Genomic DNA, 27,564 nt, shown 5'->3' with positions numbered 1-27,564 from the left:
TGTCCAATGAATCTGCAGTTTACAGCCACCAGGGCTGTCGCTTTTAACCAGCAAGAAAAGGGAAACCAACTTGTTTGCACCAAAACAAGCTCTTTAAACCTCTTTCTGCTGCCTTTTTTGAGTATGCACTTTTGCTGCTTGGTTTTAACATGACCCTGACTGCATCAGGAGACATTAGCAAGCCTGAACCAGCACAGTGAATAGAGAGACAAGATCTGAAGTAGCAGTGTCTTACTAGAGGAGTGAGAAATAAGCAAAACAGTCTGAGAAAAACCTCCTCTGTTTTAAGTGACATGCTTGTGGGGTGGGATTTCCCTCCCCGGACTCCTCCCCTCTGGCTCCATCACTGTCTCCTCTTCCGTTCTCCTCATTTCCTCTAAAAGAGGACTCTGATTGTGACGGATCTGAAGCCCAAAACATTAATCTGACTATTGGATTGCAGGAAGCAGAGACTTCTGTATGTGAGTGAGTGATTCCCCCTGCTGGGACCCGAGTAGGTGAGAAGGAACTGAGATTGTTTTTCTACATACATGTGAAGGGCCAGGGGAGAAAAGGGCTGTGGAAAGATGTATTAGTGGATTAGTCTCCTAAAGGGGAGAAGTTGTGTTAAAACTGGCCTGCACAAAGCACTGGATAATACTCTAGGATACAATCCTACGCTGGCTGAGAGGGGTAAAATGGGATGCACTTGGTGTGATTTAATAGTGAACCAGATCTTTCACATTGCTGTGATTGTGGTTTTCTCAGTCCCTGGGGTGACTCCTATTGTCAGGCTGACAGACAAATGTTTTTCACCTATCAGGGACTTTCTTCTTACCCAAGAGCAGAACTGACGTGGATGAGTTTGTGTGTCATTAAAAAAAATCCCCTATTCTTAGTTTAATCTAATCATAGAATATCAGGGACCTCAGCAGGTCATCTAGTCCAGCCCCCTGCTCAAAGCAGGGCCAATCCCCACACAGATTTTTGCCCCAAATCCCTAAACAGCCCCCTTAAGGATTAAACTCACAAGCCTGAGTTTAGGAGGCTAATGCTTAAACCACTGAGCTATCCCTTCCCCCCATTCTTAATGATGGTTGCCCCAGGAGGGTGATAATACTGCTGTCACCCTGGCCCTTCCTTACTCCATGCACTCCCCAACTCCTGTCACATGATTATTAATTATTATTTCTATTACCGGAGCACCTAGGAGCTGTAGTCAAGGACCACAGCCCCTTTGTGCTAGGTGCTGTACAGACCTCAGCTGTAACCTGGAAGCTCTTTGGGGTCGGGACAGAGCATTTCTTTGTCTTCTGCGAGACACTCAGCACACCTTTGGGAGCTATACAATAAGTAATAATTGTAATACTGCTGGTAAAAAGGTGCCAGATCAATTGAGAGCCCGTGGAGATTTTAAATGAAGGGGTGGGGGGAAGGCAAATGCGATATTAAAATTGTATTTTTACATATAATGAAAGTCAAGAAATCTAAGTTATGATTGGTGGGATAATGGAGCTATTCAAACAGTTCCCAGCTTGTTCACACTGCACTGACATGCGGTGTTTTGGATAAGTGTCTGGGTATGGAGATCCCTTGGCAGGAGCAGGGGCTTCATGTCAGTTTGTATACCTTAAAATAAGAGGAAGTACACGCTATGGATGTAGGGCAGATTTTGGTACTCTTACCCCAAGATGAGGAATACCTTACTCCATGAGTAGTCACATAGGGTACTTCTCAGTTTGAATAAGGATACATAATCTGACCATTTAGTCTTTAGAGTAAATGACAGGAGCCTGATTCTCCTCTCACTTACCCCAGTGTAAATCTGTCTGTGAAGTTACACCAGTGTAAAACTGGTGTGATGGAGTAGAGAATCAGGTCCAGAGAATAACGACTACTTAGTTGCCTTCCAGTCCCTAGCTCTGACACTGGCTCATTGTGTGACCTTGGGCAAATCACTTAACTAGAGTTGTGCAAAACTTACTGGTTTCAGTTCACAGTTTGTGTCAAACTTTTCTCATATTGTGTGGTTTTTAAACTCTGGAGTTTACCTTTCTGTTTTGGGCCCACTGAAGCCCAGAGTGGCAAGGGTGGAGCTCAGAATGAAACCAGCATGCAGGGTTAAACTCTCTGGATTGGGCATGGTTTCCCTAGGGTTAATCAGTACTGCTCACAATTACTAAAATCACTTTGAAAAGTTTTGAACAGCAACAAAATCTCCGGCACGTTTGGGCAAGATGGAGGGCGTTCCTTGCACGTCCAAGGACAAGCAATGGGTTAATAGTTCCATGACTGTTGGGTGGGACACGATTTCTGAGCCCCTGGGAGCAAGTAAAAAAAATGAATCCGGATGGAAGATCCTGTTCCTCCACCCAAAGCTGAGCGACTCGCTTTCAGGGCAGCCAAATATTACATGACCGTTTAGTGGCTGATTGTGAAAGTCAGCTAGGTGCGGCTTCAGTGTTTGCTTGGGACAGCACAGGGTGGGGAGGGCAGCCCTGCCCCAAAGCCTGCTGGTTTCTTCCTCTCACAGGCATTCCTTTGCCTTGCACTGAGTCAGCACTGGGGGCTCCTGAGTGGCAGAAGCTGATTGGCACCGACTCAAACACCCCACCCCCTAAGCGTTCTTGTTTGGACAGTCTGGTAAGCTTAGCGATGGAGGTTGTTTCAATTAAGATTTTGGCCAATCTTTTCAAAGCTGGGTGCCTAAATATAGGCACTTAAATAAGGGTCCGGATTTGCAGTGGTGTAGACCACAGACACGCCTCCTACTGGGGGCTGGGATAGCTCAGTGGTTTGAGCATTGGCCTGCTAAACCCAGGGTTGTGAGGTCAATCCTTGAGGGGGCCATTTAGGGAACTGGGGTGTATTAACAAAAAAAACCTCTCTGGGGATTTGTCCTGCTTTGAGCAGAGGGTTGGACTAGATGATTTCCCAAGGTTCCTGTGGTGGTTTTATTTAAGTGCCTAACTTTGGACCCTTGTGTTTGAACATTTTACCTGAATTCTCTACTGCCTGATAAAGGAGAAGAATTTGTTAAATTGCATGTAGGTAATACATAGTATGTCTCCCGGGGATTAATTCTTTAACTGCAGATGGAGCTATCTTTCTCTCTCTATTTCTTTATCTATCTTCAGAGTTTATGCTGCCACCTGGCACTGTAGTATCTCAGCATCTTTCTTGTAAAACCAAGAGCAATAGCAGTATCTAGTGCAGTCTCTGGCACATCTCCACGCCACAATGAAAGTCTGAATGGGAAATTTTTATTGCTGGTTGGGTTTATCATTTTTTGCTTTTCCTCTTTCATGCTGTGTAATGACATTAGTTGTGTCAGTATTTTTTTCCATGTCTAAATATTTTGCTCTGGTGAGAATTGATTCTATTCTTGTCATATCTTTGTGTTTAATGACACACAATGCTTAAAAAAAACCCAAACAGACAAAATCCCCTCACCCATCCACTGAGAAAGGTGATATGTCTTCCAAGTGCTGGAGAAGCAGAAAGGCAGAAGGCAAAGATGATGGAGAGCCTGAGGATATGTCTGTCTACACAGCATTTTGGAGCCTGCATGAGCAAATGTCCCAGCCTGGACTGAGAGATTCAGGCTAGCAGGGCTCATGCAAGTGCTCTAGAATTAGCTGTGTAGACAGTGCTTTGAAATTGTGACTCAGGGCTTGTCTACACTGGCAAGATTTTTCAGTGAAACTATGTCGCCAAGTAAAAATTGACAAAAGCAGTCGCCAAAGTGTATCTACATTTGCTCCCTCTATCGATAGATCGTGTCCACATTCAGGGCACCTTTTTGACAGGAGAGCAATGGACTGTGGGTATGTATCCCACAGTCCCTGGTGACACCATCCGTTGCTAGGTGTTGTGGGAATGCAGAAATGGAGTGTGGCACATCCTGGGATGTGCAAAATGTACTGTCATGCACCGCTTTGTGTCCCACCCGTCCAAAGGTCTCTGGCTTCTTCGCGCCGTTTTTCCAACTGTCATTCTTTTGTAGTGTGTGCCAGCATCTGCAGTGAGAGAGGATGGATCCCACACTTCTCTCGTGAGGACACCGCGCATGGCAGCACAGTTACTCGCAGAGTTACTCGCAAAGTTAGCTGAGGATGAATCGCAGGCACCTGAGTGTGATATGGACAATAGCAACTTATCAGTGCTTTGTGCATTCACAGAGCAGCTGCATATGTTAGACCGTCGTTTTGGGGCTAGGGAAACAAGCACTGATTGGTGGGATCGCATTGTCATGCGGGTGTGGGATGACAACCAGTGGGTACAGAACTTTAGGATGCGTAAAGCAACTTTCATGGAGCTATGTGCTGAGCTGTTCCCCGACCTGCAGCTCAAGGACAACAGATTGAGAGCTGCACTTCCGGTAGAGAAGCATGTTGCAGTTGCTGTGTGGAAGCTGGCGAATCCAGGCTGCTACCGGTCAGTTGCAAATCAGTTTGGAGTAGGAAAGTCCACTGCTGGGGCTGTATTACTCCAAATGTGCAGGGCAATAAATCGCATCCTGCTGCGTAGGACTGTGACTCTGGGAAATGTGCATGAAATAGTGGATGGCTTTGCAGAGATGGGTTTCCCTAACTGTGGCACAGCGATTGATGGCACACACATTCCAATTTTAGTGCCAGACCACGTTGCCTCTGAATAGATCAATAGGAAGGGATACTTCTCCATGGTGTTGTAGGCTCTTGTGGATCACTGGGGGCGTTTCACGGACATCAGTGCAGGCTGGTCTGGAAAGGTGCATGACGCACGGATCTTCAGGAACAGTGGCCTATACAGAAAGCTGCAGGCGGGTACTTTCTTTTCAGACCACAAGATCATAGTGGGGGATGTGGAAATGCCCATAGCAATCCTGGGAAACACGACTTACCCCTTCCAGCCCTGGCTCATGAAACCTTACACAGGGCACCTGGACAGCAGCAAGGAGTCTTTTAACAACAGGCTGAACAGGTGCCGCATGGTAGTCGAATGTGCCTTTGGCCGTTTGAAAGGTCACTGGAGGTGTCTCAATGGCAGACTAGTCCTCACTGAGGATAATATTCCCGTGGTCATAGCCGCGTGCTGCACTTTGCATAATCTATGTGAATCTAAGGGTGAAATGTTTACTCAGGTGTGGAGCACTGAGCGCTTGACTGCACAGTTTGAACAGCCAGATGCTAAGGCTGTCAGAGGAGCCCAGAGGGCTGCTATTAACATCAGAGAGGCTTTGAGGAACCACTTTGACAATGAGGGGCAGTAACACGTCTGCTTTGGAGTTGCTTCCCTGTTGCATCCATGTACAATTTTGGGGCCCAAGATCCATGCAACACAATGCTTTAGAAGCCTGTTCTCGAGAGTGAATTGATTGCTATACGCTTTTGTAGAACACAGAATAAAAACGCGTTACCATTAAATATCTTAGCCTTTATTTATTGTTAAAAAGGGTAAAACCTCACAACTGTGTGTAGCTCCAGCTATCACTGTGCAAACTGTGAGGGAGGGTGGGGTGATGGGGAAACTCAGGAGTGCTGTGGAGTGAAAAGGAATGTGTGGGCATGGGGGGGAGGGTTGGCAAAGAATTGTGCATCTGCTGCAGTGGTGCTTGAACTCGGATCTGCTCAGTCTGCAGCTGTATCAAGGACTTGAGCATTTCTATCTGATCCGCCATAACTTTTATCATCTGCTCTGTCACTTGCTTAGCAAAAGCAGCATTCTCTTTTCTGTCCTGCCTTTCGGGTTCCCAGCACTCTTTCTGTTCCCTGGTCTGTCTCTCATCACGCTGTAGAACCTCGTGGAACATGTCTTCTTTACTGTGCCCAGGGTTTTTTTCTTATCTGCCGCAGTCAGTCCACGGGAGTGTGTGATGTGTTCTTTAAGGTCTGTGCTGAACAGAAGAGGGATTGTTACATTCCAGCAAACGATTGAAACATTTTAGTAAAAAGGGTATTTTTCTAGAAGAAATCACTTTCTCTCTGAGACTCTAGGCAGGCACACAGCTCTGTGAGCACCCCAGTCATAGTGAGTTTCAGGAGTGGGGGGAAGGCGGTTGTGCCTACGGATAAAAAGGTCTCAGCTTGCAGGGCAGCTTTGCAGGAAACTCATTCTAAAATTATCCCACACTTTTTCACAGACAGCCAACCTGCTGGCTGCCATCTTGCTTCTGAGGGTGACCAGGGAAACCATGGCTCAGCTGCTGAATGCTTGCGACTTTCACCCCGGTCTATTTGCTGCTTTGGTCCCAGCTCCAGTGATTGCTAAATGGCATGGTACAGTTTCCTACAGTGTGGGAACTAACAAGGCTGCAATCCCTTGGAATCTGCAGCAGAGGATTAACAAGTACCTCTTGGAAACCATCGACACCCTGCTTGTCCATGCAGATTAGCTACACAGGGCGATGTCCAGCTCACGGAAAACACTACCTGCCTCCCACTTTTTGATTCCCTACACAAGCCACAGTAACGTACCCAGACTCTCATCTGCTTCCTGCTCCCCGTTGAGCACTTCTGGAGTGGAGAAAAGTTCCTGGCTGCCTGCCCCACCGGGCGACCCCGCTGGGAACTCCGCATCCTCTTCTAGCTCGACTTCTTCATCGACCATTTCAGCCTCTGGGTTACCCCCTCTTTCAGCTGCATGCGAAGTATCCACAGTGCTATCGGGTGATGGAGGTGGGGTTACCACCAAGGATAGCTTTCAGCTCCTTATAGAAGTGGCAGGTCTTTGGTGCACCACCAGAGCGATGGTTCACCTCCCACGCCTTATGGTACGCCTGCCTCAGCTCCTTTATCTTCGCTCTGCACTGCTGCGTGTCCCGATCATAGACCTTTTCCCACAAGCCTTGAGAAATTTGCTCATATGTGTCCCAATTCTTACGGCTCACTTGCAGCTGCAACTGAACAGACTCCTTTTCCCAGGGCCAGTCTAACCACTAGACGAACTAGGTGGCTGCCTAGGGTGCCAAGATTTGGGGGCACCAAAAAGCAGTGTCCGGTGTCACAGGAGTCAGCTAAGTGGGGCAGGGCAGGGAGCGAGGCCTCCATAACACGCCCCCGCAGCGAGGGGCACCGCACAGGACGGTCAGTGGGAGCCTGCAGCGGAGCAAGGAGGAGACAGGTGGCCAGGTGCAGCGACCAGTGCAGCTGAGGGGAATGTGGAACCGTTGGGGAATGCAGGACGCGGTCCTGAGCTCAGGTGAGCTTCGCCCTCCAATGCGCCGCGCCTGGGGCCTGGCCCAGCTGCCTCCTGGGGCGAGGGAAAGTGAAATTAAACCCCGCAGCGTGACGGAGGGGAGAGGGCTGGCGCAGGTGCCACTTCCAAACACCGACCCCCCCAGTGGCACTGTGCCAATGCGGAGAGTCGGCCCTGATCCACAGGGAGATCCTCACCTGCTCCCTGGGAGAGCCCGGCTCTGCCCTCCTTGCCCCTGGGTCCCCCCCGGAGGGCGAAGTACTCAGAGCCTGGGAACGTTTAGAGACCCTGCGAGCTGGGGGCATTCTCAGCCTCCTCCTTGCTCATAGGTTCCCCCGGGCCAGAAGGGACCGTTGTGATCATCTCCCCTTGTATTAATTCTAATGAACAATGCCACATTATGCAGTATTCATTTTTGAAAGTTTATTATAAGCGATGTTCTGGGGGGAGTGCGGGGGGGGGTGTGTGTGCAAGGTGGAAGTTTTGCCTAGGATGCAAAATATCCTTGCATCGGCCCTGCCTCTCCCCATATACTGATCAGATCCAACAGCTTAGCAGTGGTCCAAGCGGGAGCCTGTTTGATGCAATAGCCAGCCATTCTCACCTGGGGAGCCACCTGGAAAACTCCTGTGGGAAGCCAGCAAACAGGAAATGAGATTTAAAAGTCAAGGGGCTTGCAAGAGGGAGTGGCGGGTTGGCCGCAGGGCAGCGGAGTTCAAACCACTGACCAGAGCGGCAGCAGGGGAATTGTGGGATACTTTCTGAACGTCAATAAAAAATGGAAAAAGACCCTGTGGTGTCTACACTGGCTGTTTGTCGACAATAAAGGGACGGGAAAAGACAAAAGTCACTTGCAGGGGTGGAAGTTTTTTGTTGCCAAAACTAGGCGGTTTTTCCCCCCCAAAAAAAGTGACCCTGCAGTGTGTACGCTCTCGCTGTTTTGTTGCCAAAAGCCAGTTTTTGGTGACACAACTTGCAAGTGTAGACAAGCTCTTAGGCACTGAAGTCCACCCCCATCCCTAGGCTTCAGAGCCTGAGTCGCAACTTCAAAGCACTGTCTACACAACTATTATTAGAGCACTAATGTGAGCCCCCACAGCCCACGTCTGTCAACCTGGGCTGGGAGCCATGCTGCTGTGGGCTCCAAAATGCTGTGTACACATACCCTGGGCTTGTCTACACTTGAAACACTACAGCGGCACAGCTGCTCTGCTGTAGCACTTCAGCATAGATGTCACCTATGCCGATGGGAGGGGTTCTCCTGTCGCTGTAGCTAATCCACCTCCCTCACAGGCAGTAGCTAGGTTCACAGAATTCTTCCCAACCTAGTGCTGTCTACACGGGGCCTTAGGTCGGCTTCACTATGCCAGACAGGGATGTGGATTTTTCATACCCCTGAGCAACGTAGCAGGGCTGATCTAATTTTCTGCTGTAAGCCAGCCCCCAGCGTGTGCAGGGCTGGCACCCTCTTTTGTAAACAAAGCCCATTTGCTGGGAGCTACTCCTGGGACAATTAACATGATCATTGACAGTCACTTTTCAGAGTCGAGCCACACAGGGCTGCCCAGAGGGGGGGACAAAGGGGGCAATTTGCCACGGGCCCCAGGCTCCGCAGGGGCCCCCAAGAGAAGAGCGGAAGCTCCCGCCTCCGCCCCTCTCCTGGAGCCTCAGCGCATCAAGCGCCGAGTCTCCGGCCGAGCCCCTGAGCCCTGCCCCGCTCCGAGCCGCGTGATGAGGGGGCGGGGCTGGGAGCTCCAACGGGGCCGGGGCCTGAGCCCCGCCCCGCTCAGAGCGGCGTAGGGAGGGGGCGGGGCTGCGAGCTCCGGGCTGAGTTCCCAGCCCCGCCCCTCACCACGCGGCTCTGAGCGGGGCGAGCTCAGGCCCCGCGGGCGCTCGGGTAAGGGTGGGGCGGAAGCGGGACCCGCCGCGGCGCAGCCCGGTCTTGGTGGCGGGGCCCCTTCTGTTCGGGACCCGCCGCCGAAGTGCCCGAAGGTCGCGGCGGGGACCCCCGCCACGAATTACCGCCGAGACCGGGCTGCGCTTGGCGGGTCCCGGCGGTAATTGGCGGCGGGGCTCCGCCGGTCTTGGGCCACTTCGGCGGCAGGTCCCGGAACGGAAGGGGCCCCCCGCCGCCGAAGACCCCGGGCCCCCGGAATCCTCTGGGCGGCCCTGGAGCCACACCCTAATAATCTTTTTCCTTCCTGTCAGATAAAAGGAAACTGAAGATGAAGCCCGCTGCCACCTATGAGCTGCTGGTGGATGGAGTTGGGCAGTGGGATTTTACTGGAAATTTTGTTCCTTGTGAGCTGTTGCTCACAGGAGACGCTGCATTCCCGGTGTTGGTAAGCCCTGAGAAGCAGGTACTGATCGCTGTTTCTCACTATGGGAAAGGCCGGATGGTAGTCGTTTCTCACGAGGAAATTCTGAAGAATCCCAACTTTTCCCAGTTCCTTAGGAATGCTGTGGACTGGCTCAGACCCTCCCCAGAGGCACAGGTCGGAGTCCATAGGAGCCTGGATCCCCTCTCTCAGCTGCTCCTAAGGTCCAGCACTAAAGTGCAACCTGGCGTGGGGCTCAGTGCCTCTCTAGGGGTGTACTGTACAGATGCCTATGATGACGCTCAGGCAGAGGAGCTGGTCCACTTTGTAAAGGGAGGTGGGGGCCTGCTCATTGGTGGTCAGGCCTGGTACTGGGCTAGTCAACACGGTGCGGAGAAGGTGCTGTTTGAATTCCCTGGGAACCGAGTGACCAGCGTGGCCGGCGTGTACTTCACCGGCAATACAGTGAGGCCAGGGATCTTCAAAGTCTCGGGAAAGATCCCAAAGATCCCCTTGATCGTCCCGTGAGTAGCACTTACCACCTTTCCCATTATTGGCTTTGCCCCAATAAAGTGAGAGTTTTACATAAATGCCCGAGAAAAGGGGGAAACACCCAATTTTCAGATATCTGGGGTGGTGGTGGTGGTGCAGATCATTATCCAAGCAGGGAAGGGCGGGGGATCCTTTAGTTAATCAAACCCTAAATGAAAAAGAGCAAGGTGTCCTGGCTAGTCATTTGGCACTGGGTTAAGCTATGGAATCTGCTTCCCACCCAAGAGAGAATATTGGCAGGGCCGTGACGGGGAGGGGGCCATGTCTGTGGGCACTGAGCACTGACTGTCTGGTAGGCTCCAGGGAGCCTATTGCACACAGGATGAGGAGAGCAGTAATAGCCATTCTTGGACCTTGCTCTTTTCTCGGCTGTGTACTCCAGGGTTGTGTGACATTGCAGGCACCTCAGACAGAACAGGGAGTGTGGCCCGTAGGTTGTCCAGATAGCAAATATGAAAAATGGGACGTGGGGTGGGGGTAATAGGTGCCTATATAAGACAAAGGCCCAAATATCCAGATTGTCCCTATAAAATAGGGACATGCCTGAGGCATTCATCATGCCCTAAGCTGTTTGAGGAGGAACACAATGCATCCCTCAGCTTCGGGATGCCCCTGCTGCTGCAGCAGCTCCCTTGCCAACAACAGGCAACAAGTTGTTTCTCTGCCCAGCTCTCAGGGCCAGATTGTCCCCCTGGATCCCACCTGAGCCAGGCCCTCTCAGCCCTGAGGACATTTTTTCCTTTCTTCAGTCCCGTAGGGATTATGGAGCTCTCTACTGGCTGAGTACTGAACTGAGTAACCCAGCATCCTTCACTGGTTAGCCTCTTTCCCTGCTGCTCAGCCACGGTGAGGGGAACCTACTGAGTACCAAGTCAGCAGGTTCATTGAAATACTGTACTATTTAAAATGTAGTTGCAAGAATTAATGGATTTAATCTGCAGCAAGGGGATTTCAGGTAGATGTTAGGAAAAAACTTTCCAATTCTAAGGATAGTTAAGCTCTGGAATAGGCTTCCAAGGGAGATTGTGGAATCCCCATCACTGGAGGTTTTTAAAAACAGGTTGGACAAACACCTGTCAGGGATGGTCTAGTCGGTGATACTCAGACTGCGGCGGGCAAGCCGCAAGTGGCTCTTTAATGTGTCTCCTGAGGTTCTTTGCAGCACATGATATTACAACACTGTGATTTAATTATTAACTAGTCTAAGTTATTAACCAATCAGGATGCTTTTACGATGTTATTAACCAATTAAGTTATAAACTTGCATGAAGTTAACTTCTTCGCTGTGAAAATAATATTTATATATATATATGCAAGCAAGAAGCAGGCTAGAGATAAGGAGGTTAGTTCTAGCAGCTGAGGTGTGAAAACCAAGGGAGGAGAAACTGGTTTTGTAGTTGTAGTTTAATCCTGAGATTAAACAAAGACTGTGAATGGCTTGGCAACTACAAAACCAGTTTCTCCTCCCCTGGTTTTCACACCTCAGCTGCTAGAAGAGGGCCTCATCCTCCCTGATTGAACTAACCTCGTTATCTCTAGCCTGCTTCTTGCTTGCATATATAAACCTGCCCCTGGAAATTTCCACTACTTGCATCCGACGAAGTGGGTCTTCACCCACGAAAGCTCATGCTCCAAAACGTCTGTTAGTCTATAAGGTGCCACAGGACTCTTTGCTGCTTTTACCCTATTTTGAGAGTTTAAGTGGGGCTTAAATGGTGCATTCACTGTATTCTGACCCCCAGCATAGTTGTAAATTTCACCCATAGCAAATAAAACTGAGCTTTAAGGGATTGGTGTCATGTGTGGCAAAGAAGCTGAGAGAAGAAATCAGATGAGGAGGTCAGAGTTTTTAATTCCTGCCCTATGGACACACGAGTGTTATTTATTCTCACACTCTATCAAGCCATTGGTTTTTTTGTTTGGGTGAAAAATTCAGAGGTTCCAAATAGCAGCAGATTCATCACAAGTGACAAAGGGAAAATTAAGTTTGGTAAAATTATATAGCAAAGACAAGGGGAAATACAACTACAGCACTCGACACGGCTTTAACTGCAAGAGCCATGCAGGGGCAGCAGAGGGTAAAATGATCAGTATGAGTGAAGCGAAATAGGAGCACTGGGAAGCAGAGGTTAATGGCTAGGAAAAGGGTGGCTTCGCTTTACAGAGATCAGAGACTTGTTTCAGCTGAGTCGCTGATGTGTATGTGTGGACAGAGGCAGTCCTCTCTTCTGAGCAGTAGCTGTGGGATAGTTAAGGAAAAGGCACTGGCAAATCTTTCAGGCTTGACTAGAGGATGCATTTCTGAGGTGGCTTAGGCATGCTAGGCCTCATAGTTTTGCCAACCCCAGGGGTTTAGAAATCATGAGTCAGGCCAGTGGAGATTGGCTTAGAAATCAGGAGAGCTAAAACAACCCAAAACACACAGTAAAGGTTGGGTTCTTTTTCTTTGGTCTCCTGGGTTCGGTGCCTCTAGATCTCACCTGGGACACGTTTTCAAGCTCAACTTTGAGGCTACAAACGGACTCTTTAAAAACGAAGGCTGAGACTGCAGTTCAGAAAAACTCCACCTGGCACCAGACTCACTATAAAATTGTGAGGGGCAGCACCAAAGAGTGTGGGCAGGGGAGGAGATGGGCTAGGGATGGCCTGTGTGTGCCCCTAGCATCCCTCACGATTCTGTGATTGTATAAAGGGTGTTGGGATTGGGCCTAAACAGGAATGCCTCTTGATTTTGCAGGCACGGGGCTAATCTCAGCCAGGATGCAGAGCTTCTCCTCAAGGGTCTGTCGGAACTGGATATAGTGACCGGCGGGGTGCCATCCCCACTGCTGGTGCATGGGGTGCTGGCCTTCCCCCTCGGCCTGGACAGCTCCCACCGCTGCTTCCTTGCTGCAGCGCGCTATGGCCGGGGCCGGGTCGTGGTGGCGTCTCATGAGGGCCAGCTGTGTGCCCCAAAGCTGGCAGGGTTCCTGCTCAATGCTGTACACTGGTTGGATGCTGGGAGGCAGGGGCTGGTTGGGGTTGCTGCCCACCTCAAGGGGCTGTGTTCCCTGCTGTCCCAGGAGGGCCAGAAGTACCGGGTATCAGCGCTGACGAGCGACATGAGTGTCTACTGCTGCCCTTCTCACAGCGACCAAGAGGCAGAGCAGATCCAGGCCTTTGTGGCGGAGGGAGGAGGGTTGCTGATTGGGGGGCAGGCCTGGTACTGGGCCTCCCAAAATCAAGGCCAAGCTGCCGTTGCCAGATACCCTGGCAACAAAATCCTCAACCGCTTTGGGATCAGCATCCTGGGCATGAACCTCAAGGCTGATAAATACCCAGCACTGCTACCGGAGGAGCTTCCCCGTCACTACCACTTCCGTCAGGCACTCTCCCTCTTCCAGAGGCAGGTGGACAAGGAGGAGGCACTCAGAGCCCCCCTGGCAGACTGGCTGCATAGGCTAGGGCAGGACTGTTCTGCCTTCCTGAGGATCCCAGCTGAAGACTGCCCCGCGTACTCCTCACTCCACCGCATCCTGCTCAAAGTGCTGCGCAGAGGTGGGATCCCGCAGGTCAGCAAGAAGAACCCAATCAAGAGCAACTCCAAGGAGGCAACCCTGCTGTGCCTGGCAACACAGCTGTCCCAGACCATGACAGACTGTGCTGTCCTGGTGCAGAAACCCACCGATGGGGTCTGCAAGCTCCCATCCAGCTCTCCTGTCACCCTGGAAATTGATGGCACAAATACAGGTGAGAGGAGCAGTCTTTCCATCTTCCCCATGTAGAATCACATGGAAAACGTGTGTGTGTGTGTGTGTGTGTCTCTCTCTCTCTCTCTCACACACACACACACACACCCCTCTGCTGAGATTTCACCTTAATACCAAAACTCATACTTCCCCATGTGCCTCTAACACACTGGCTATTTCCACCAAAGATACAGGTTGGTGTCAAGCTTGTACATTTGTGTGTGATTGTGGGGCACTGCATGTGTGCGCTGGGAGTGGTTCCATGTTAGAAGTGACAGTGTTGTGGAGTTGCAGTCTGTGAGTGTATGATGTAAGGGGTGTGTGTTGTGCTTGCTGTGGGTGTGAATGGTGGCTTTTAGTTGGTGATTGCATAGACTTTTCTTTCAGGCTGGATGTGGAATCTTTATTCACACTGTTGCGTACTTACTCGCACAAGTAGTCCAATGACCTTCAATGGAGGAGGCAATCTGGCCCTTAGTAATTGTGCTGAAATACACTTGATTAACCTTAACTCCAAGTTAAGGGAGGGTTTCTGCTTGGGCAGTATAAAGAGCTCTGAACTCAGCTGTTTATCACAGCTTTACAGGCTCTGCTGGGCAGCTAATGTTTGCAGCTCCCTAGGGTGGCCGTCTAGAAACAAGTCCCACTATAGTGAAAGTCACGGTACCCATGCGTTAGTTAGGGCTAGGGGAAAAAAGCCCCTTATGCCAAAATTTCTCATGCTTTCAACCAAGCAGCATGTTGTCAACAGGTCTGGTAACACACAGGCCAATTCTGAGAGTTCTGAGCAAGAAAAAAATCAGATTCTTTCTTCTTACTCTGGCAACTCAAAACTGCATTTCTTTAAACATGGAAATGGGCAGGGTCTAGGAGTGCTGAGTAAGGCCTAGTCCTCCATGTATTTAGGTGCCTAACTCCCATTATTTTCACTGAGAGTTGCATACCTTTGAAGACCTGCGCCTAAGGGCTCTGAATTCAGACCACTTTTCTGTGATTCCCTGCAGGTGGGACAGCATGGATGAGTACAGGACTTTACCTACCTGATGGGAACACGGCAGTGATAATGTTTCCTTGCATGGCGACCAGTGCTGGTCTGCAGGTGATTTCTGCTGGCCTTTATACACTGATACATTTGTGAGGTACCCATATCAGCAAGATGAGTTGCAAAGGTTCTCAAGAATTAGTCGTATTATGGCTAGGCCTGCTCCTTTCTCATTCCTTATGCTCTTCTGCCACCTTGTGGCTGTTTCATGCCATTAAATTTTTAAAAATTCTTCACAATTTCCTCTACGCTCTTTTGACTGTTACATGCCTCCCCATTTTGCTTTGTTGATGCTCTCCACGCTATCTCTGCTTCATTGTAGCTGTGCAGGGAAGCAAGAAAAGGTGGGAAGGGGACCAGGCAGCTGCTGACATTACTGAAAAAGGTCCTGCCACAGTAAACTGCAGACATCCGTGTGTTACCTTACAGGACGCTGATGCTGGTGCAATGAGCCCTGGAGACTGAATTTCTCCCTAACCAGGGATGCCAAGTCAGCATCTCACCCACACATTGTACTTTCTCCAGTTTGCTTCCTCTTTGCTCTCAAGGGACACCTCTAAAGGTACCGGGGAGTTCAGTCACTGTGGCCCCGTCAACAGGGGCGGCTCCAGGCACCAGCGCATCAAGTGCATGCCTGGGGTGGCAAGCTGCGGGGGGAGGCCTGCTGGTCGCTGTGAGGGCAGCAGGCAGGCAGCTTTCGGCGGCGCGCCTGTGGGAGGTCCGCCGGTTCTGTGGCTTCGGCGGGGATGCTGATGGCGCAGCACCGGCGGACCTCCCGCAGGCATGCCGCCGAATCTGCAGGACCAGTGGATCGCCTGCAGGTGTGCTGCCGAAAGCCGCCTGACTGCCATGCTTGGGGCGGCAAAAAACATAGAGCCACCCCTGCCTGTCAATCCATGGTCCCGATGCTGAGACTTCTCATGAGGGAGGCATTCCAGCCCAGGTCCTCAAAGGTGCCAAACTCCCAGTGAAATCAGTCAAGCCACCTAAATACCTTTGAGGACCTGAGCCTTAGTGCTAGGGCTGTTGATGGCTTTGTGAGGGGCACAGCTTCCCTCTTACGAGCTGCAATGAGCTTCATGAACTCTTGCTTCACATGCAGCAGTGAGACAGCAATTGCATTTGGTCACCGCAGGGCTGGATGGCAATCAGTGCCCTGCAGCTATGTGGGCTCTACCTACAAGATAGGCCCTAAGGCAGAGGGGGTGGGGCTGCAATCTGGAGCCTGGAGGGCCTAACCCTGCTCTTCCTGCCCTTCTGTTCCCCAGGTGCAGATCGGGTGTCACTCTGATGACCTCACTGCTGCGAAGGAGTTGAAACGGGCCCCCATGGTGATACGCAAGTGCCAGGTCAGCTGCCAGAAGCAGTCAGTCTCCTGCCTCTGGGGCGGCCTCATTTACATCGTCGTGCCAGGGGGAAGCCAGCTGGGCAAAGTGCCCATCACTGTGGAAGGGGCAGTCCAGGTTCCCTACTTCAGACTGGGTAGGTGTTCATCCCTTGGGGCCTTTCCCCTGAGCCCGTTTCAATGTGCCGCGCGGGGGCACCCAAGCCAAAATGTGCAGCATTAAATATAACCAGAGTCCAAATGGTTAAAATCAGAATTGGCAGAAAAATGACAAACTGGGACTGTTTTCTGTCTTTTTTTTAAACCATCTTTTTGCGGAAAACTGTCAACTTTTTACTGACCTTTTGAAAGATTTCCACCAGCCCTTTCCTCATTCCTCCCCCTTTTCCTCTCCTGCCCCTGTCTGGCCATTTCCTGTCACTACAGCAGAAATCCACAACCGCCCCTTTGATGTGTTTGCTGCATTTCCCATCAGTCTTCTCTTTATTGGTTTATGAAATTTTTTTTTCCTCCATCATTCCAAACAAAACCAGCGTGTTGCTATTTGACGCCTGCTGATCTCACTCACTGGAAGAGAAGTCACTTAGAGAAATGTGGACAGCGACTCAGGTGTCCCCTGTGAATCACCCTATATTGATTTGGTTTTACTTTTTTTGCGGGGGGGAGAGGAATGACGTGGATTTGGGACCCACTTTTCACAAGCTGTTATGGGAAATCAAGACCACAGCTTGTGAAAAGTGGATGTATAGAGCGGGGACTCATGTAAAGATAGGAGATAATTACTAGACAGGAGGCTCAGCAGTGAAATGAGGAAGGATCTAGTGCTTAAGGCAATGAGCTGAGAAGTTGGAGATTTGAGTACTGTCCTTGGCTCTGCCACAGCCTTACTGTGGGCCATGGGCAAGTCACTTAATCTCAGTTCCCCAGGTGGACACTACTGGGGGGACAGTGATAGTTCCTAGGAATGCTGTGAGGATTAACTTATTAATGCCCATCCAGCATTTAAAAAATGTGAAGTGCTCTATAAATGCCAAATACGATTATTCCTGAGAGGAATCCATGATGAGGTCACATATTTGCAGCCAACACTCAGAGAGTGTAACTGAGAGGCTGGGGTACATTTAATGTGTTTTCCATGTCCCTACAGGAGAGACCTGTAAATGCCAGTGGCAGGCCAGCATCCGGCACTACCCTGCACCCTGGGCCGAACTAGCTACTGAGAACATTATCCTGACTGTGCCTGCTGACAGCATCCGCCATATAGAGAACCCAGAGCCTCTTCTGACCCTCTGGGACCAGATCATGATGGCTATAGCTGAGTTGGCAGCAGCACCAGCGAAGTTCCCAAGGCCAGAGAGGATTGTAACAGACGTCCAGATCTCAGCTGGTGGGTATATGGCTGCATGGTTCTAGCAGGGTTTCCTAAAGAAGTGGCTTTAGGCAGAAACTTTAATTCATTCAAGGCTTTTTTGTTAAACTGAAACTCCAGACAAATGCAATGAGTCAAATAAACATGTGACCCACATAGAGCTGAATGTTTCTAGTCCTTCATGGTGCTTCTTTGTATCCTTAAGGGTGTCCATAGAATCATAGAATCTCAGGTTTGGAAGGGAACTCAGGAGGTCATCTAGTCCAACCCCCTGCTCAAAGCAGGACCAACCCCAGCTAAATCATCCCAGCCAGGGCTTTGTCAAGCCGGGCCTTAAACCTCTAAGGAAGGAAATTCCACCACCTCCCTAGGTAACCCATTCCAATGCTTCACCACCCTCCTACTGAAATATCCAACCTTGAACTCTCCCACTGCAACTTGAGACCATTGCTTATTGTTCTCTCATCTGCCACCACTGAGAACAGCCGAGCTCCATTCTCTTTGGAACCTCCCTTCAGGTAGTTGAAGGCTGCTCTCAAATCCCCTCCTCACTCTTTTCTTCTTCAGACTAAATAAGCCCAGTTCCCCCAGCCTCTCCTTGTAAGTCATGTGTCCCAGCCCCCTAGTCATTTTCATTGCCCTCCGCTGGACTCTCTCCAATTTGTCCACATCCTTTCTGTAGTGGGGGGTCCAAAACTGGACACAGTACTCCAGATGTGGCCTCACCAGTGCCTCAATCTGCTGGCAGTGCTCCTACTAATGCAGCCCAATATGCCATTAGTCTTCTTGGCAACAAGGGCCCACTGACTCCTATCCAGCTTCTCATCCACTATAATCCCCAGGTCCTTTTCTGCAGAACTGCCACTTAGCCAGTTGGTCCCCAGCCTGTAGCCGTGCATGGAATTCTTCTGTCCTAAGTGAAGGACTCTGCACTTGTCCTTGTTGAACCTCATCAGATTTCTTTTAGCCCAATCCTCCAATTTATTTAGGTCACTCTGGACCCTATCCCTACCCTCCAGCATATCTACCTTTCCCCCCTGTTTGGTGGCATCTGCGAACTTGCTGAGGGTGCAATCCATCCCATCATACAGATAATTAATTAAGATGTTGAACAAAACTGGCCCCAGGACCGACCTCTGGGATACTCTGCTTGATACTGGCTGCCAACTAGACATCGAGCCACTGATCACTATCTGTTGAGCCAACTTTCTATCCTTCTTATAGTCCATTCATTGAATCCATACTTCTTTAACATGCAGGCAAGAATACTGTGGGAGACCGTATCAAAAGCTTTGCTAAAGTCAAGGAATAACACGTCCACTGCTTTTCCCATATCCACAGAGCCAGTTATCTCATTATGGAAGGCAATTAGGTTGGTCAGGCATGACTTGCCCTTGTTGAATCCATGTTGACTGTTCCTGATCACCTTCTTCTCCTCCAAGTGCTTCAAAATGGCTTCCTTGAGGCCCTGCTCCATATTTTTCCAGGGACTGAGGTGAGGCTGATTGGTCTGTAGTTCCCCAGGTTCTCCTTCTTCCCTTTTTTAAAGATGGGCTCTATATTTCCTTTTTCCAGTCATCTGGGATCTCCCCCAATTGCCACGAGTTTTCATAGATAATGGCCAATGGCTCTGCAATCACATCAGCCAACTCCCTTAGCGCCCTCGGATGCATTAGATCCGGACCCATGGACTTGTGTATGTCCAGCTTTTCTGAATAGTTCTTAACCTGTTCTTTCACCACTGTGGGCTGCTCACCTCCTCCCAATATTGTGCTGCCCAGTGCAGCAGTCTGGGAGCTGACCTTGTCTGTGAAGACCAAGGCCAAAAAAGCATTGAGTACTTCAGCTTTTTCCACATCATCTGTCACTAGGTTGCCTCCCCCTTTCAGTAAGGGCCCCACACTTTCCCTGACCATCTTCTTGTTGCTAACATACCTGTAAAAACCCTTCTTGTTACCCTTCACATTCCTTGCTATCTGCAACTCCAGTTGTGTTTTGGCCTTCCTGATTACACCCCTGCATGCTCGAGCAATATTTTTATACCTCTCCCAAGTCATCTGTACAAGTTTCCACTTCTTGTAAGCTTCCGTTTTGAGTTTAAGCTCACCGAAGATATCGCTGTTAAACCAAGGTGGTCGCCTGCCATATTTGCTATTATTTCTGCACTTCGGGATGGTTTGTTCCTGCGACCTCAATAAGGCTTCTTTAAAATACAACCAGCCCTCCTGGACTCCTTTCCCCCTCATATTAGCCTCCCAGGGGATCCTGCCCATCGGTTCCCTGAGGGAGTCAAAGTCTGCTTTTCTGAAGTCCAGGGTCCGTATTCTGCTGCTTTCCATTCTTCATTTTGTCAGGATCCTGAACTCGGCCATCTCGTGGTCACTGCTGCCAAAGTTGCCATCTGCTTCTGTTTCCCCAACCAATTCTTTCCCGTTCGTGAGCAGCAGGTCAAGTGGAGCACGGCCCCCAGTTGGTTCCTCCAGCACTTGCACCAGGAAGTTGTCCCCAACACTCTCCAAAAACTTCCTGGATTGTCTGTGCACTGCTGTATTGCTCTCCTAGCAGATGTCAGGGTGATTGAAGTCCCACATGAAAACCAGAGCCTGGGAACTGGAAACTTCTGTTAGTTGTGCATAGAAAGAATCGTCTACCTCATCCTCCTGGTCTAGTGGTCTATAGCAGACTCCCACCACAACATCATCCTTGTTGATCTTGCCTCTAAACTTAACCCAAAGACTTTCAAAAGGCTTTTCTCCAGTTTCATACTGGAGCTCTGAGCAATCGTACTACTCCCTTACATACAGTGCAACTCCTCCATCTTTTCTCCCCAGCCTGAACTTCCTGAACTGTTTATACCCATCCATGACAGTGCTCCAGTCATGTGAGTTACCCCACCAAGTCTCTGTTATTCCAAATCACATCATAGTTCCTTGACTGTGCCAGGACTTCCAATTCTTTCTGTTTGTTTCCCAGGCTTCTTGCATTCGTGTACAGGCACCTAAGATAACTAGCCAATTGTCCTACTTTCTCAGTATGAATCAGGAGGCCTCCCCTGTTGCATTCTCCTTGTGTTTCCTCCTGGTATCCCATTTCCCCACTTACTTCAGGGCTTAGGTCTCCATCCCCAGCGAACCTAGTTTAAAGCCCTCCTCACTAGGTTAGCAAGCCTGCCTGCAAAAATGCTCTTCCCTCTCTTCATTAGGTGGATCCCATCTCTTCCTAGCAATCCTTCTTCCTGGAACAACATCCCATGGTTGATGAATTCAAAGCCCCCTCTCCGACACTACCTGCACAGCCACACATTCATTTCCACAATTCGATGGTCCCTACCTGGGCCTTTTCCTTCAACAGGGAGGATGGACGAGAACACAACTTGCGCCTCCAACTCCTTTATCCTTCTTCCCAGAGCCACATAGTCTCCAGTGACCCGCTCAAGGTCATTCTTGGCAGTATCATTGGTGCCTATGTGGAGAAGTAGGAAGGGGTTGCAGTCTGAGGGCTGCATCAGTCTCGGCAGACACTCCGTCACAACCTGAATTCTAGCTCCATGCAAGCAGCACTCTTCTCGAGTTACCCGGTGTGGAGAGCAGATGGATGACTCTGTCCCCATTAGGAGGGAGTCCCCAACTACCACCCCCGTCTCCTCCTCTTGGGAGCGGTGGTCATGGAACCTCCATCCCTAGGACAATGCATCCCATGCCTTCCAGTCAATGGGGTCTCCTTCTGATCTCTTCCCTCAGACAACTCTTCCAAACCATTCTCCGTAACAGTACCTGTGCAGAGAGCCTGGAAACGGTTTCTTACCTATATCTGCATTGGGGGTACATGAGTTCCCCTCTCTTCTTCTGGAGGTCACATGCTGCTAATTTTCTTCCCCGTTCTGCACTGCCCTCTCTGATTCTTCAGCATGCTGTGCCTGTAATACCAAATGCTGACTCCTATCCAGAAAGTCTTCATTTTCTCTGATGCAACGCAGGGCTGATACTTGGGTCTGTAGGCCTTTAACCTGGATCTGCTGAGGCAGAGTTCTGTAAACTACACAGATGCATGAAAGTGGAGCTCTACTCTGACAAGTGACTGTGTAAAAACGAACCCTTCTTACTTGGCAGTTCTGCTCCCTGGGCCTGGCCTGACTCAGAGCCGCTGACATGAATGCTCAACTACATAGCTTTTATTACAGCACAGCTTGGAGAGAGCAATCTGGATTCTGTTCCTCCATCTGTCTCAGCAACAGAATTGTTGCTTAAATTTCAGTGATAGGGCCTTGTGGTTACACTTGTGCAAACCTACTGAAAATAAGGTCCAGCGGTGTCACTGAGGGAAGAATTTAAACTGTAGAACCTTTATTGCTGGCGATGATGGAAAAGACGGAAGAAACCCAGCTTGACTCTGAGTCCAGGATGAGTTGCAATATTGGCATCTGGGGAAAAAAACAGAGCACGTTTTTACTTGTAAACAGAGCACATCTGATCTAGAGTCACTTAGATATGAAATATGGAGCCTCAGGAGGCTGTTTTTACTGTGTCAATTTTCAGAGCAGCACTTTGGGTGAAATTCCTCACTGTGCAGAGAATCTGCACAAGGTTTGTGCTCAAACGCTGAACTCCTGACCCCTGGTTAAGTCACATGGAAATATTTTGTTGCAAACCTTAGTTTTAACTTGTGTTACCTTGGGCAGCTGCCAGTTACAGTGATCACATTCTGTGGACTTAAAATTCCTCAGGTGTTTCTAATGGACTAATGTTTTGTCTCTTTTTCTGGGCTTGAGCTCTTGCAAAATGTTGCTGGGGGCTGTTGAACAGCTCCTGTGCTCGTCCCAGGAGGTGACACCGCGTGAAAGGCGAAGTGATTCCTGAAATGCAGACATAGATAGTGTATGTGGTTTGTGAAGTGCTTCGGGACCCTTCAGGAAGATGCATTTTCCAGGGCACTCGGGAGCTGAACCTGGGTCTCCCTGCTCTTCCACAGCCTTCCTGTGTGACTTTAGGCAAGTCACTGAGACTGCATCCACAGGGTGTGATTGCAGCTCATGCAGACATACCCGAGCTATCGTTCATCTACCTAGCTCAGGTACTGGAGCAGTGTAGCTGCAGCAGCACAGACATTAGCATGGGTTACCTGTGTGAGTAATAATCCAGGCCCAAGGGCTGGCTTGTGCAGCCCGCACTGAAGCCCAGGGTGGTGCAGCCCCACAGCGCCAGTACATGTGCTAGGTAGATCACAGCTATCTCGGGAGCACTTACACGAGCTGCAGCGTCATGCCGTGATTGCAGTGCAGACATACCCTCAGCCCCTCTGTGCCTTGGTTCCCATCTGTACAATGGGTATAACAGCCCAGCCCTGCCTCACAAGGGAGTGGTATGGATAAACACATTAGCGACGGTGAGGTGCTCAGGTAACTATGGTACTGTGGGCCTTATTCCTCAGCTAGATGAAAGGCCCCATGGAAATGGGCGGGACTTGCTTAGTCATATTTTAATAAAACAGCATCCATAGTGATCAAATGTGCCATAAGCATGTCTGAGAGTTTGGTGTTGGGGTGAGCACTCCCCATGTCTTCCCTCCAGGCTGGATGCACGCTGGCTACCCCATCATGGGCCACCTGGATTCGGTGAAGGAGATGGTGAATGTGGAACACATGCGAGCCACTGGCCTGTGGGGCCCCATCCATGAGCTGGGACACAACCAGCAGCGGGCAGGCTGGGAATTCCCCCCTCACACTACTGAGGCCACCTGCAACCTGTGGTCTGTCTATGTGCATGAGAAGGTGCTGGGGATCCCCAGGGACAGGGCCCACCAGGCTCTCCAGCCACAGTGTCGGAAGCAGAGGGTCACCGGTTATCTGGAGAAAGGGGCTCAGCTGAAGGACTGGAGCATGTGGACTGCGCTGGAAACGTACTTGCAGGTAACTATGGGAGAGGCGGGGTTGGAGATTGGAGTGTTTTCATTGTGCTCAGTGATCTCTTTGGCAGATAAACATCCTCAGGCTGGAGTCTGCAACCCACACAAACATCTGCTCAGGAGCTGGACTTGTCCTAGGTCTATAAAGAAGGCACATGGATGGCTCAGTCTGCTATAGTGTCTGCCAGGCCCTCTCTCTGCTGCAGGACTTTGGCAGACAGCATCGGCTCCTTTGCCTTGGTGGCAAAGCCCATCTCCCTCCTGGGTAGGAAAACAGGAGTTGTTGCTCTGGTTCTTTGTACGTTAAACTCAATAGGCAGTTACCACCTAAATACCTTTGAGGATCTGGGTCCTAGTTTCTTTGTGCCATCCGTGAAACAGGGATAACAACTCTGCCCTCCCTCACAGGGGTGCAGTGAGGAGAATACAGACATAACAACTGAGGTGCTCAGTTACTAGGGTAGTGGGGGCCAGGTAAGTACTGTAGATAAGAGTGGGGGAGCTGTAGTACAACTGCTTTCCCCTTCTCCCCCACCATCCCTTGAGGAGCCATTGGTTGGACTGAGGGGGAGCAGTGCTGGCAGGCCCTTTGCAGCTGGGCAGTGAAAACAAGCCAGTGTTGTTCCTGCCATCAGGCAGCGGAGCCCCTGAGGGGCTCCTTGCCTCTCTGCTGAGGTGAAGGAGCCAGGGCCTATGCATAGTATTCCCCATCCGGAAACATAGGAATTACCTTACTGATCAGAGCTGAGGGCCAACAAGTTGAGTGTCCTGTCTCTGACAGTGGCCTCACCAGATGCTGCAGAGGATGGTCTAAACCCCCTCCCCCATCATTTAGTATTTGTATAGTGCCTTGGAGTTGCCTTACATATATATGATAAGACGCGTCTTACAATCTAACTAGATCCCACATGGGCCGAAGAGAAGAGGATATGACACACTTTCTGTATGATCCCCAGTGTCACCTCTAATTTCATCTCTGCTTGCATCCGAAGAAGTGGGTATTCACCCACGAAAGCTCATGCTGCAAAACATCTGTTAGTCTATAAGGTGCCACAGGATTCTTTGCTGCTTCTACAGAACCAGACTAACACGGCTACCCCTCTGATACTTGACACCTCTAATTTAACCTAACCTTGCTCATTAACCCTAATCCCCAGCCCACGCCCAGCCCCACTTTGCTTTGAACTAATTCCTCAATTATTTTTATTTTCGAAAACAACCCCCTGAATTCCCATTCCAGGCCAAAGTATGCCCCACCTACAATCTCCCGTCCGCCCCCCCCCCCAGCCTTTGTACGACCTTCCTCTCCAGACAGTCCTCTCCTTCCCTCTGTGCAAATCACCCTCTGCTGCACATATTAGCAGCTGTGAGCAGAGGGCTGCAGGGGGGTTCCTGGGGCTATGAAGCCAGGTTGCTGCTGCTAGCAATGCAGCTTGCGTCTCTGGGCTATTATGTAATCGTGTGCATATGGGAGATGTTTCTTCCTGTCCTTAGGCATGTTGTCTTATGCCCTGAACCATGAGGATTTGTTACCCTCATAGGTTTCCCCCCTGTCTAACATATCTTCAGGTAACATTTTAAAATGAGACTATCTACCACTGAGGAACAATGAATGCCTGTGAAGTGAGAGGCACAAAGGTTAAATTTAGATCAGTGAAGGGTTCCATCTCCATATGCATGAGGTGGTCATTACTATTCCATCATGAGGCTTTGCCTGAGGTGGGATCAAACACAGTGTCTCATGTTATACTCGGGGACCAAGATCATGTTTTTAACACTCCTTTTCCTTGCCCCTCAGCTGCAGGAGGGCTTTGGCTGGGAACCCTTCATCCTCCTCTTCTCTGACTACCAGAAAATGTCCAACATCCCCAAGGACAACCCCTCCAAGATGAACCTGTGGGCTGAGAAGTTCTCTCGGCAGGTGAACAAGAATCTGGCTCCTTTCTTTCTGGCCTGGGGCTGGCCTATCAAGGAAGACGTCTCCTTGGAACTGGCTACTCTACCAAACTGGGAGGAGAACCCAATGAAGCTATACAGACCTGGGAAGAAATAAAGTCTGGGCACTTTGTCTCCAGAACTAATCCAATAACTGCTTACCTTTCCTTCAAGCTGTAGCAGAGTTTGCACTGGTCTAGCAGGTATACTTGGTGCTGCCTCAGCTCAGGGGCCTGGTCTAGATGATCTCTCAAGGTCCCTTCCAGCCTGACGTTTCTATGATCATGCCAACACACTGTCTGATTCCGATTTTATATCCACAACCTCTATCCTTCACTGGACAGTGGGATATGGACTTACTGTTCCCCTGTCTTTGCCCTGAATTCCATAGCTTGTTGCTCTCTCTGCGTGAAATCCCCACCCGCCCCATGCAGAGGGTCAGCAAAGGTCTATGTGACACTCAAATTCCATGTTTTGAGGACTTAAGCAGTGCATAGGCCTGGTGATGACCCCCTGCCTAGGGAGGAATTTCAACCCTGCTGTGCTTACTTCCTGCTGAACCTGTCTCTCCATGCAAATGGGTGGACTAGTCACTGGGTTATCTCAGGGATTACATAAAAGAGATCCATATCCTTAATGCTAACAATGGCAAAGACAATATTGATTTCTTCTAGTTTATTGTTTTAATGTAGGTAACACTAGACCTTCAGTATACATTTCATTGGTCTTAGTTCTTATTAAGATTTAATCTCTCTAATACTGGATAAGATTCCACACCCACAGCCTTAAAACCAAGTGACCTCATACTGCGTTTATCCAATTGCCATTTAGCTGAGATCCCAAATACTGGTGCTTTCTTTCAGTTGTGCATTGCTGATTTTCATTTTTCTTCTGTCTCAGATGTATTCCTGATTTTCTGGGATACCATCTGTGAAAATGCATTGGCTTAGACTTCTGCATCATGTTCCAAAGATACGTTCCATTCTTTTTCTCCTATATCGATATGAGATGTTCTTCCAGTAGACCATTGTCCCCCATCTTCCAGGCAGAAGTTCAGCACAGGTGTGGACAACACTTAAATCCCACTTTGGCCCTGTTTTGAAGGCTCAAAATACAGTTTACATGGTGCTTAGATTTTTGTGCTGGCCCTATATAGAGGGTGAATTTCCCCCTTGGTGAGTGTATAAGCAGAGGACAAGATATGAATGGATATAAAAAAGTTGCTCAAAATCCTGTCAGTTTTATTATAGGACTGTGTTGCTTAAGAGGTGGGATTATTTATTTTTACTCACCAAAAATGGACTTGAAAATCCAAAAAAGAGCAGGGCCACATATGGCAAATTACACCAGCTGAGGGTCTGACCTGAAATGCTTGGAGACCTACATTGATGAAATCCAAATGTAAACTAACCGCTCTCATTTTACCAAAAGAGAGAGATCCATTCTTTAGCCAAAATATGCTATACTGTGAAATGGGGGCTAAATCAGCGTCCTATTGGCACAGCAAGGAGTCGAATCCAGATGTTCAAAGATGCTTTGCCAAGCACTCCGAGTGCAGGTTTGGGCCTCCGGCGTGAAAGCAGGGAGCCCAGTCGGTGACTGCAGCAACAAAACAAGAAAATGTTGGTGTAACGACAGATCTCAAAATAATAAATGAACATTTTATAGCTATTGTGAAACACTAGTTTAGGGAGCAGGATCAAAACAATTCAATGCGCTGTCCAGAAAAAGTTTGTGACGCTGCTGAGAATAGCCCTTTAAGGAATTGAAGTGGACAAAGTAAAATTTTGCTGGAGGCTCCATTAACTTCAGACTAAATAAAACCAGTGACTAAAGACCCGACTCTTCCAATAACCTTTGAGAACCAATGAGTTCACTTGTGAGCTGTTCAAATTAAATATAGATTTACTAGCTTCATTCATGCAGTCAGTTTTGACTTTGTTGAAAGATGGGTTGCTAGTGTCTGTTCTTGATCTGTTGTCCCTTGCTCTGAAAAGGCAACAAAGACCCTCCTGATACTGGCAAATCAAAGTTGATTTTATTTCTACAGTATGATTGTGAGACTAGCCAACACACTTGCAGACAGACTACAAAATAAATAGGTACAATAATTCTTCAACAACAAACAGGGTATATGAAACAAAAAATCTTTGAGGCCAACAACACCGGAACGTCTATTAGATTCTTTACTAGCAATTTTTGGCCAGAAGCAAATT

The 27,564-nt window shown here is 49.4% G+C and overlaps 1 protein-coding gene across 4 annotated transcripts; it reads left to right on the top strand.

The window, feature by feature from the left end:
* Window positions 1-393: 393 nt before the first annotated feature.
* On the top strand, window positions 394-27,252 carry LOC120395854 (TRPM8 channel-associated factor 2-like). Of its 4 annotated transcripts, XM_039520607.1 has the most exons (8): window positions 394-497; window positions 9,367-10,000; window positions 12,766-13,757; window positions 14,761-14,855; window positions 16,067-16,280; window positions 17,291-17,530; window positions 23,080-23,417; window positions 25,212-25,466. In XM_039520607.1, exons 2-8 carry the CDS (start codon window positions 9,384-9,386, stop codon window positions 25,464-25,466), a joined length of 2,751 nt encoding a protein of 916 aa, XP_039376541.1. In that variant the 5' UTR covers window positions 394-497; window positions 9,367-9,383. The 4 variants fall into 4 exon arrangements, with proteins under 4 accessions (XP_039376541.1, XP_039376542.1, XP_039376543.1 ...); XM_039520608.1 differs by lacking the exon at window positions 394-497 and having other exon boundaries at window positions 9,384-10,000; window positions 25,212-27,252; XM_039520609.1 differs by lacking the exon at window positions 394-497 and having other exon boundaries at window positions 9,394-9,500.
* Window positions 27,253-27,564: the final 312 nt, after the last annotated feature.

This window comes from Mauremys reevesii, linkage group 1 (genome assembly GCF_016161935.1).
Source record: "Mauremys reevesii isolate NIE-2019 linkage group 1, ASM1616193v1, whole genome shotgun sequence".
In the NCBI taxonomy this organism is placed as follows: domain Eukaryota; kingdom Metazoa; phylum Chordata; order Testudines; family Geoemydidae; genus Mauremys; species Mauremys reevesii.
This window is presented reverse-complemented; position numbering and strand designations above follow the sequence as displayed.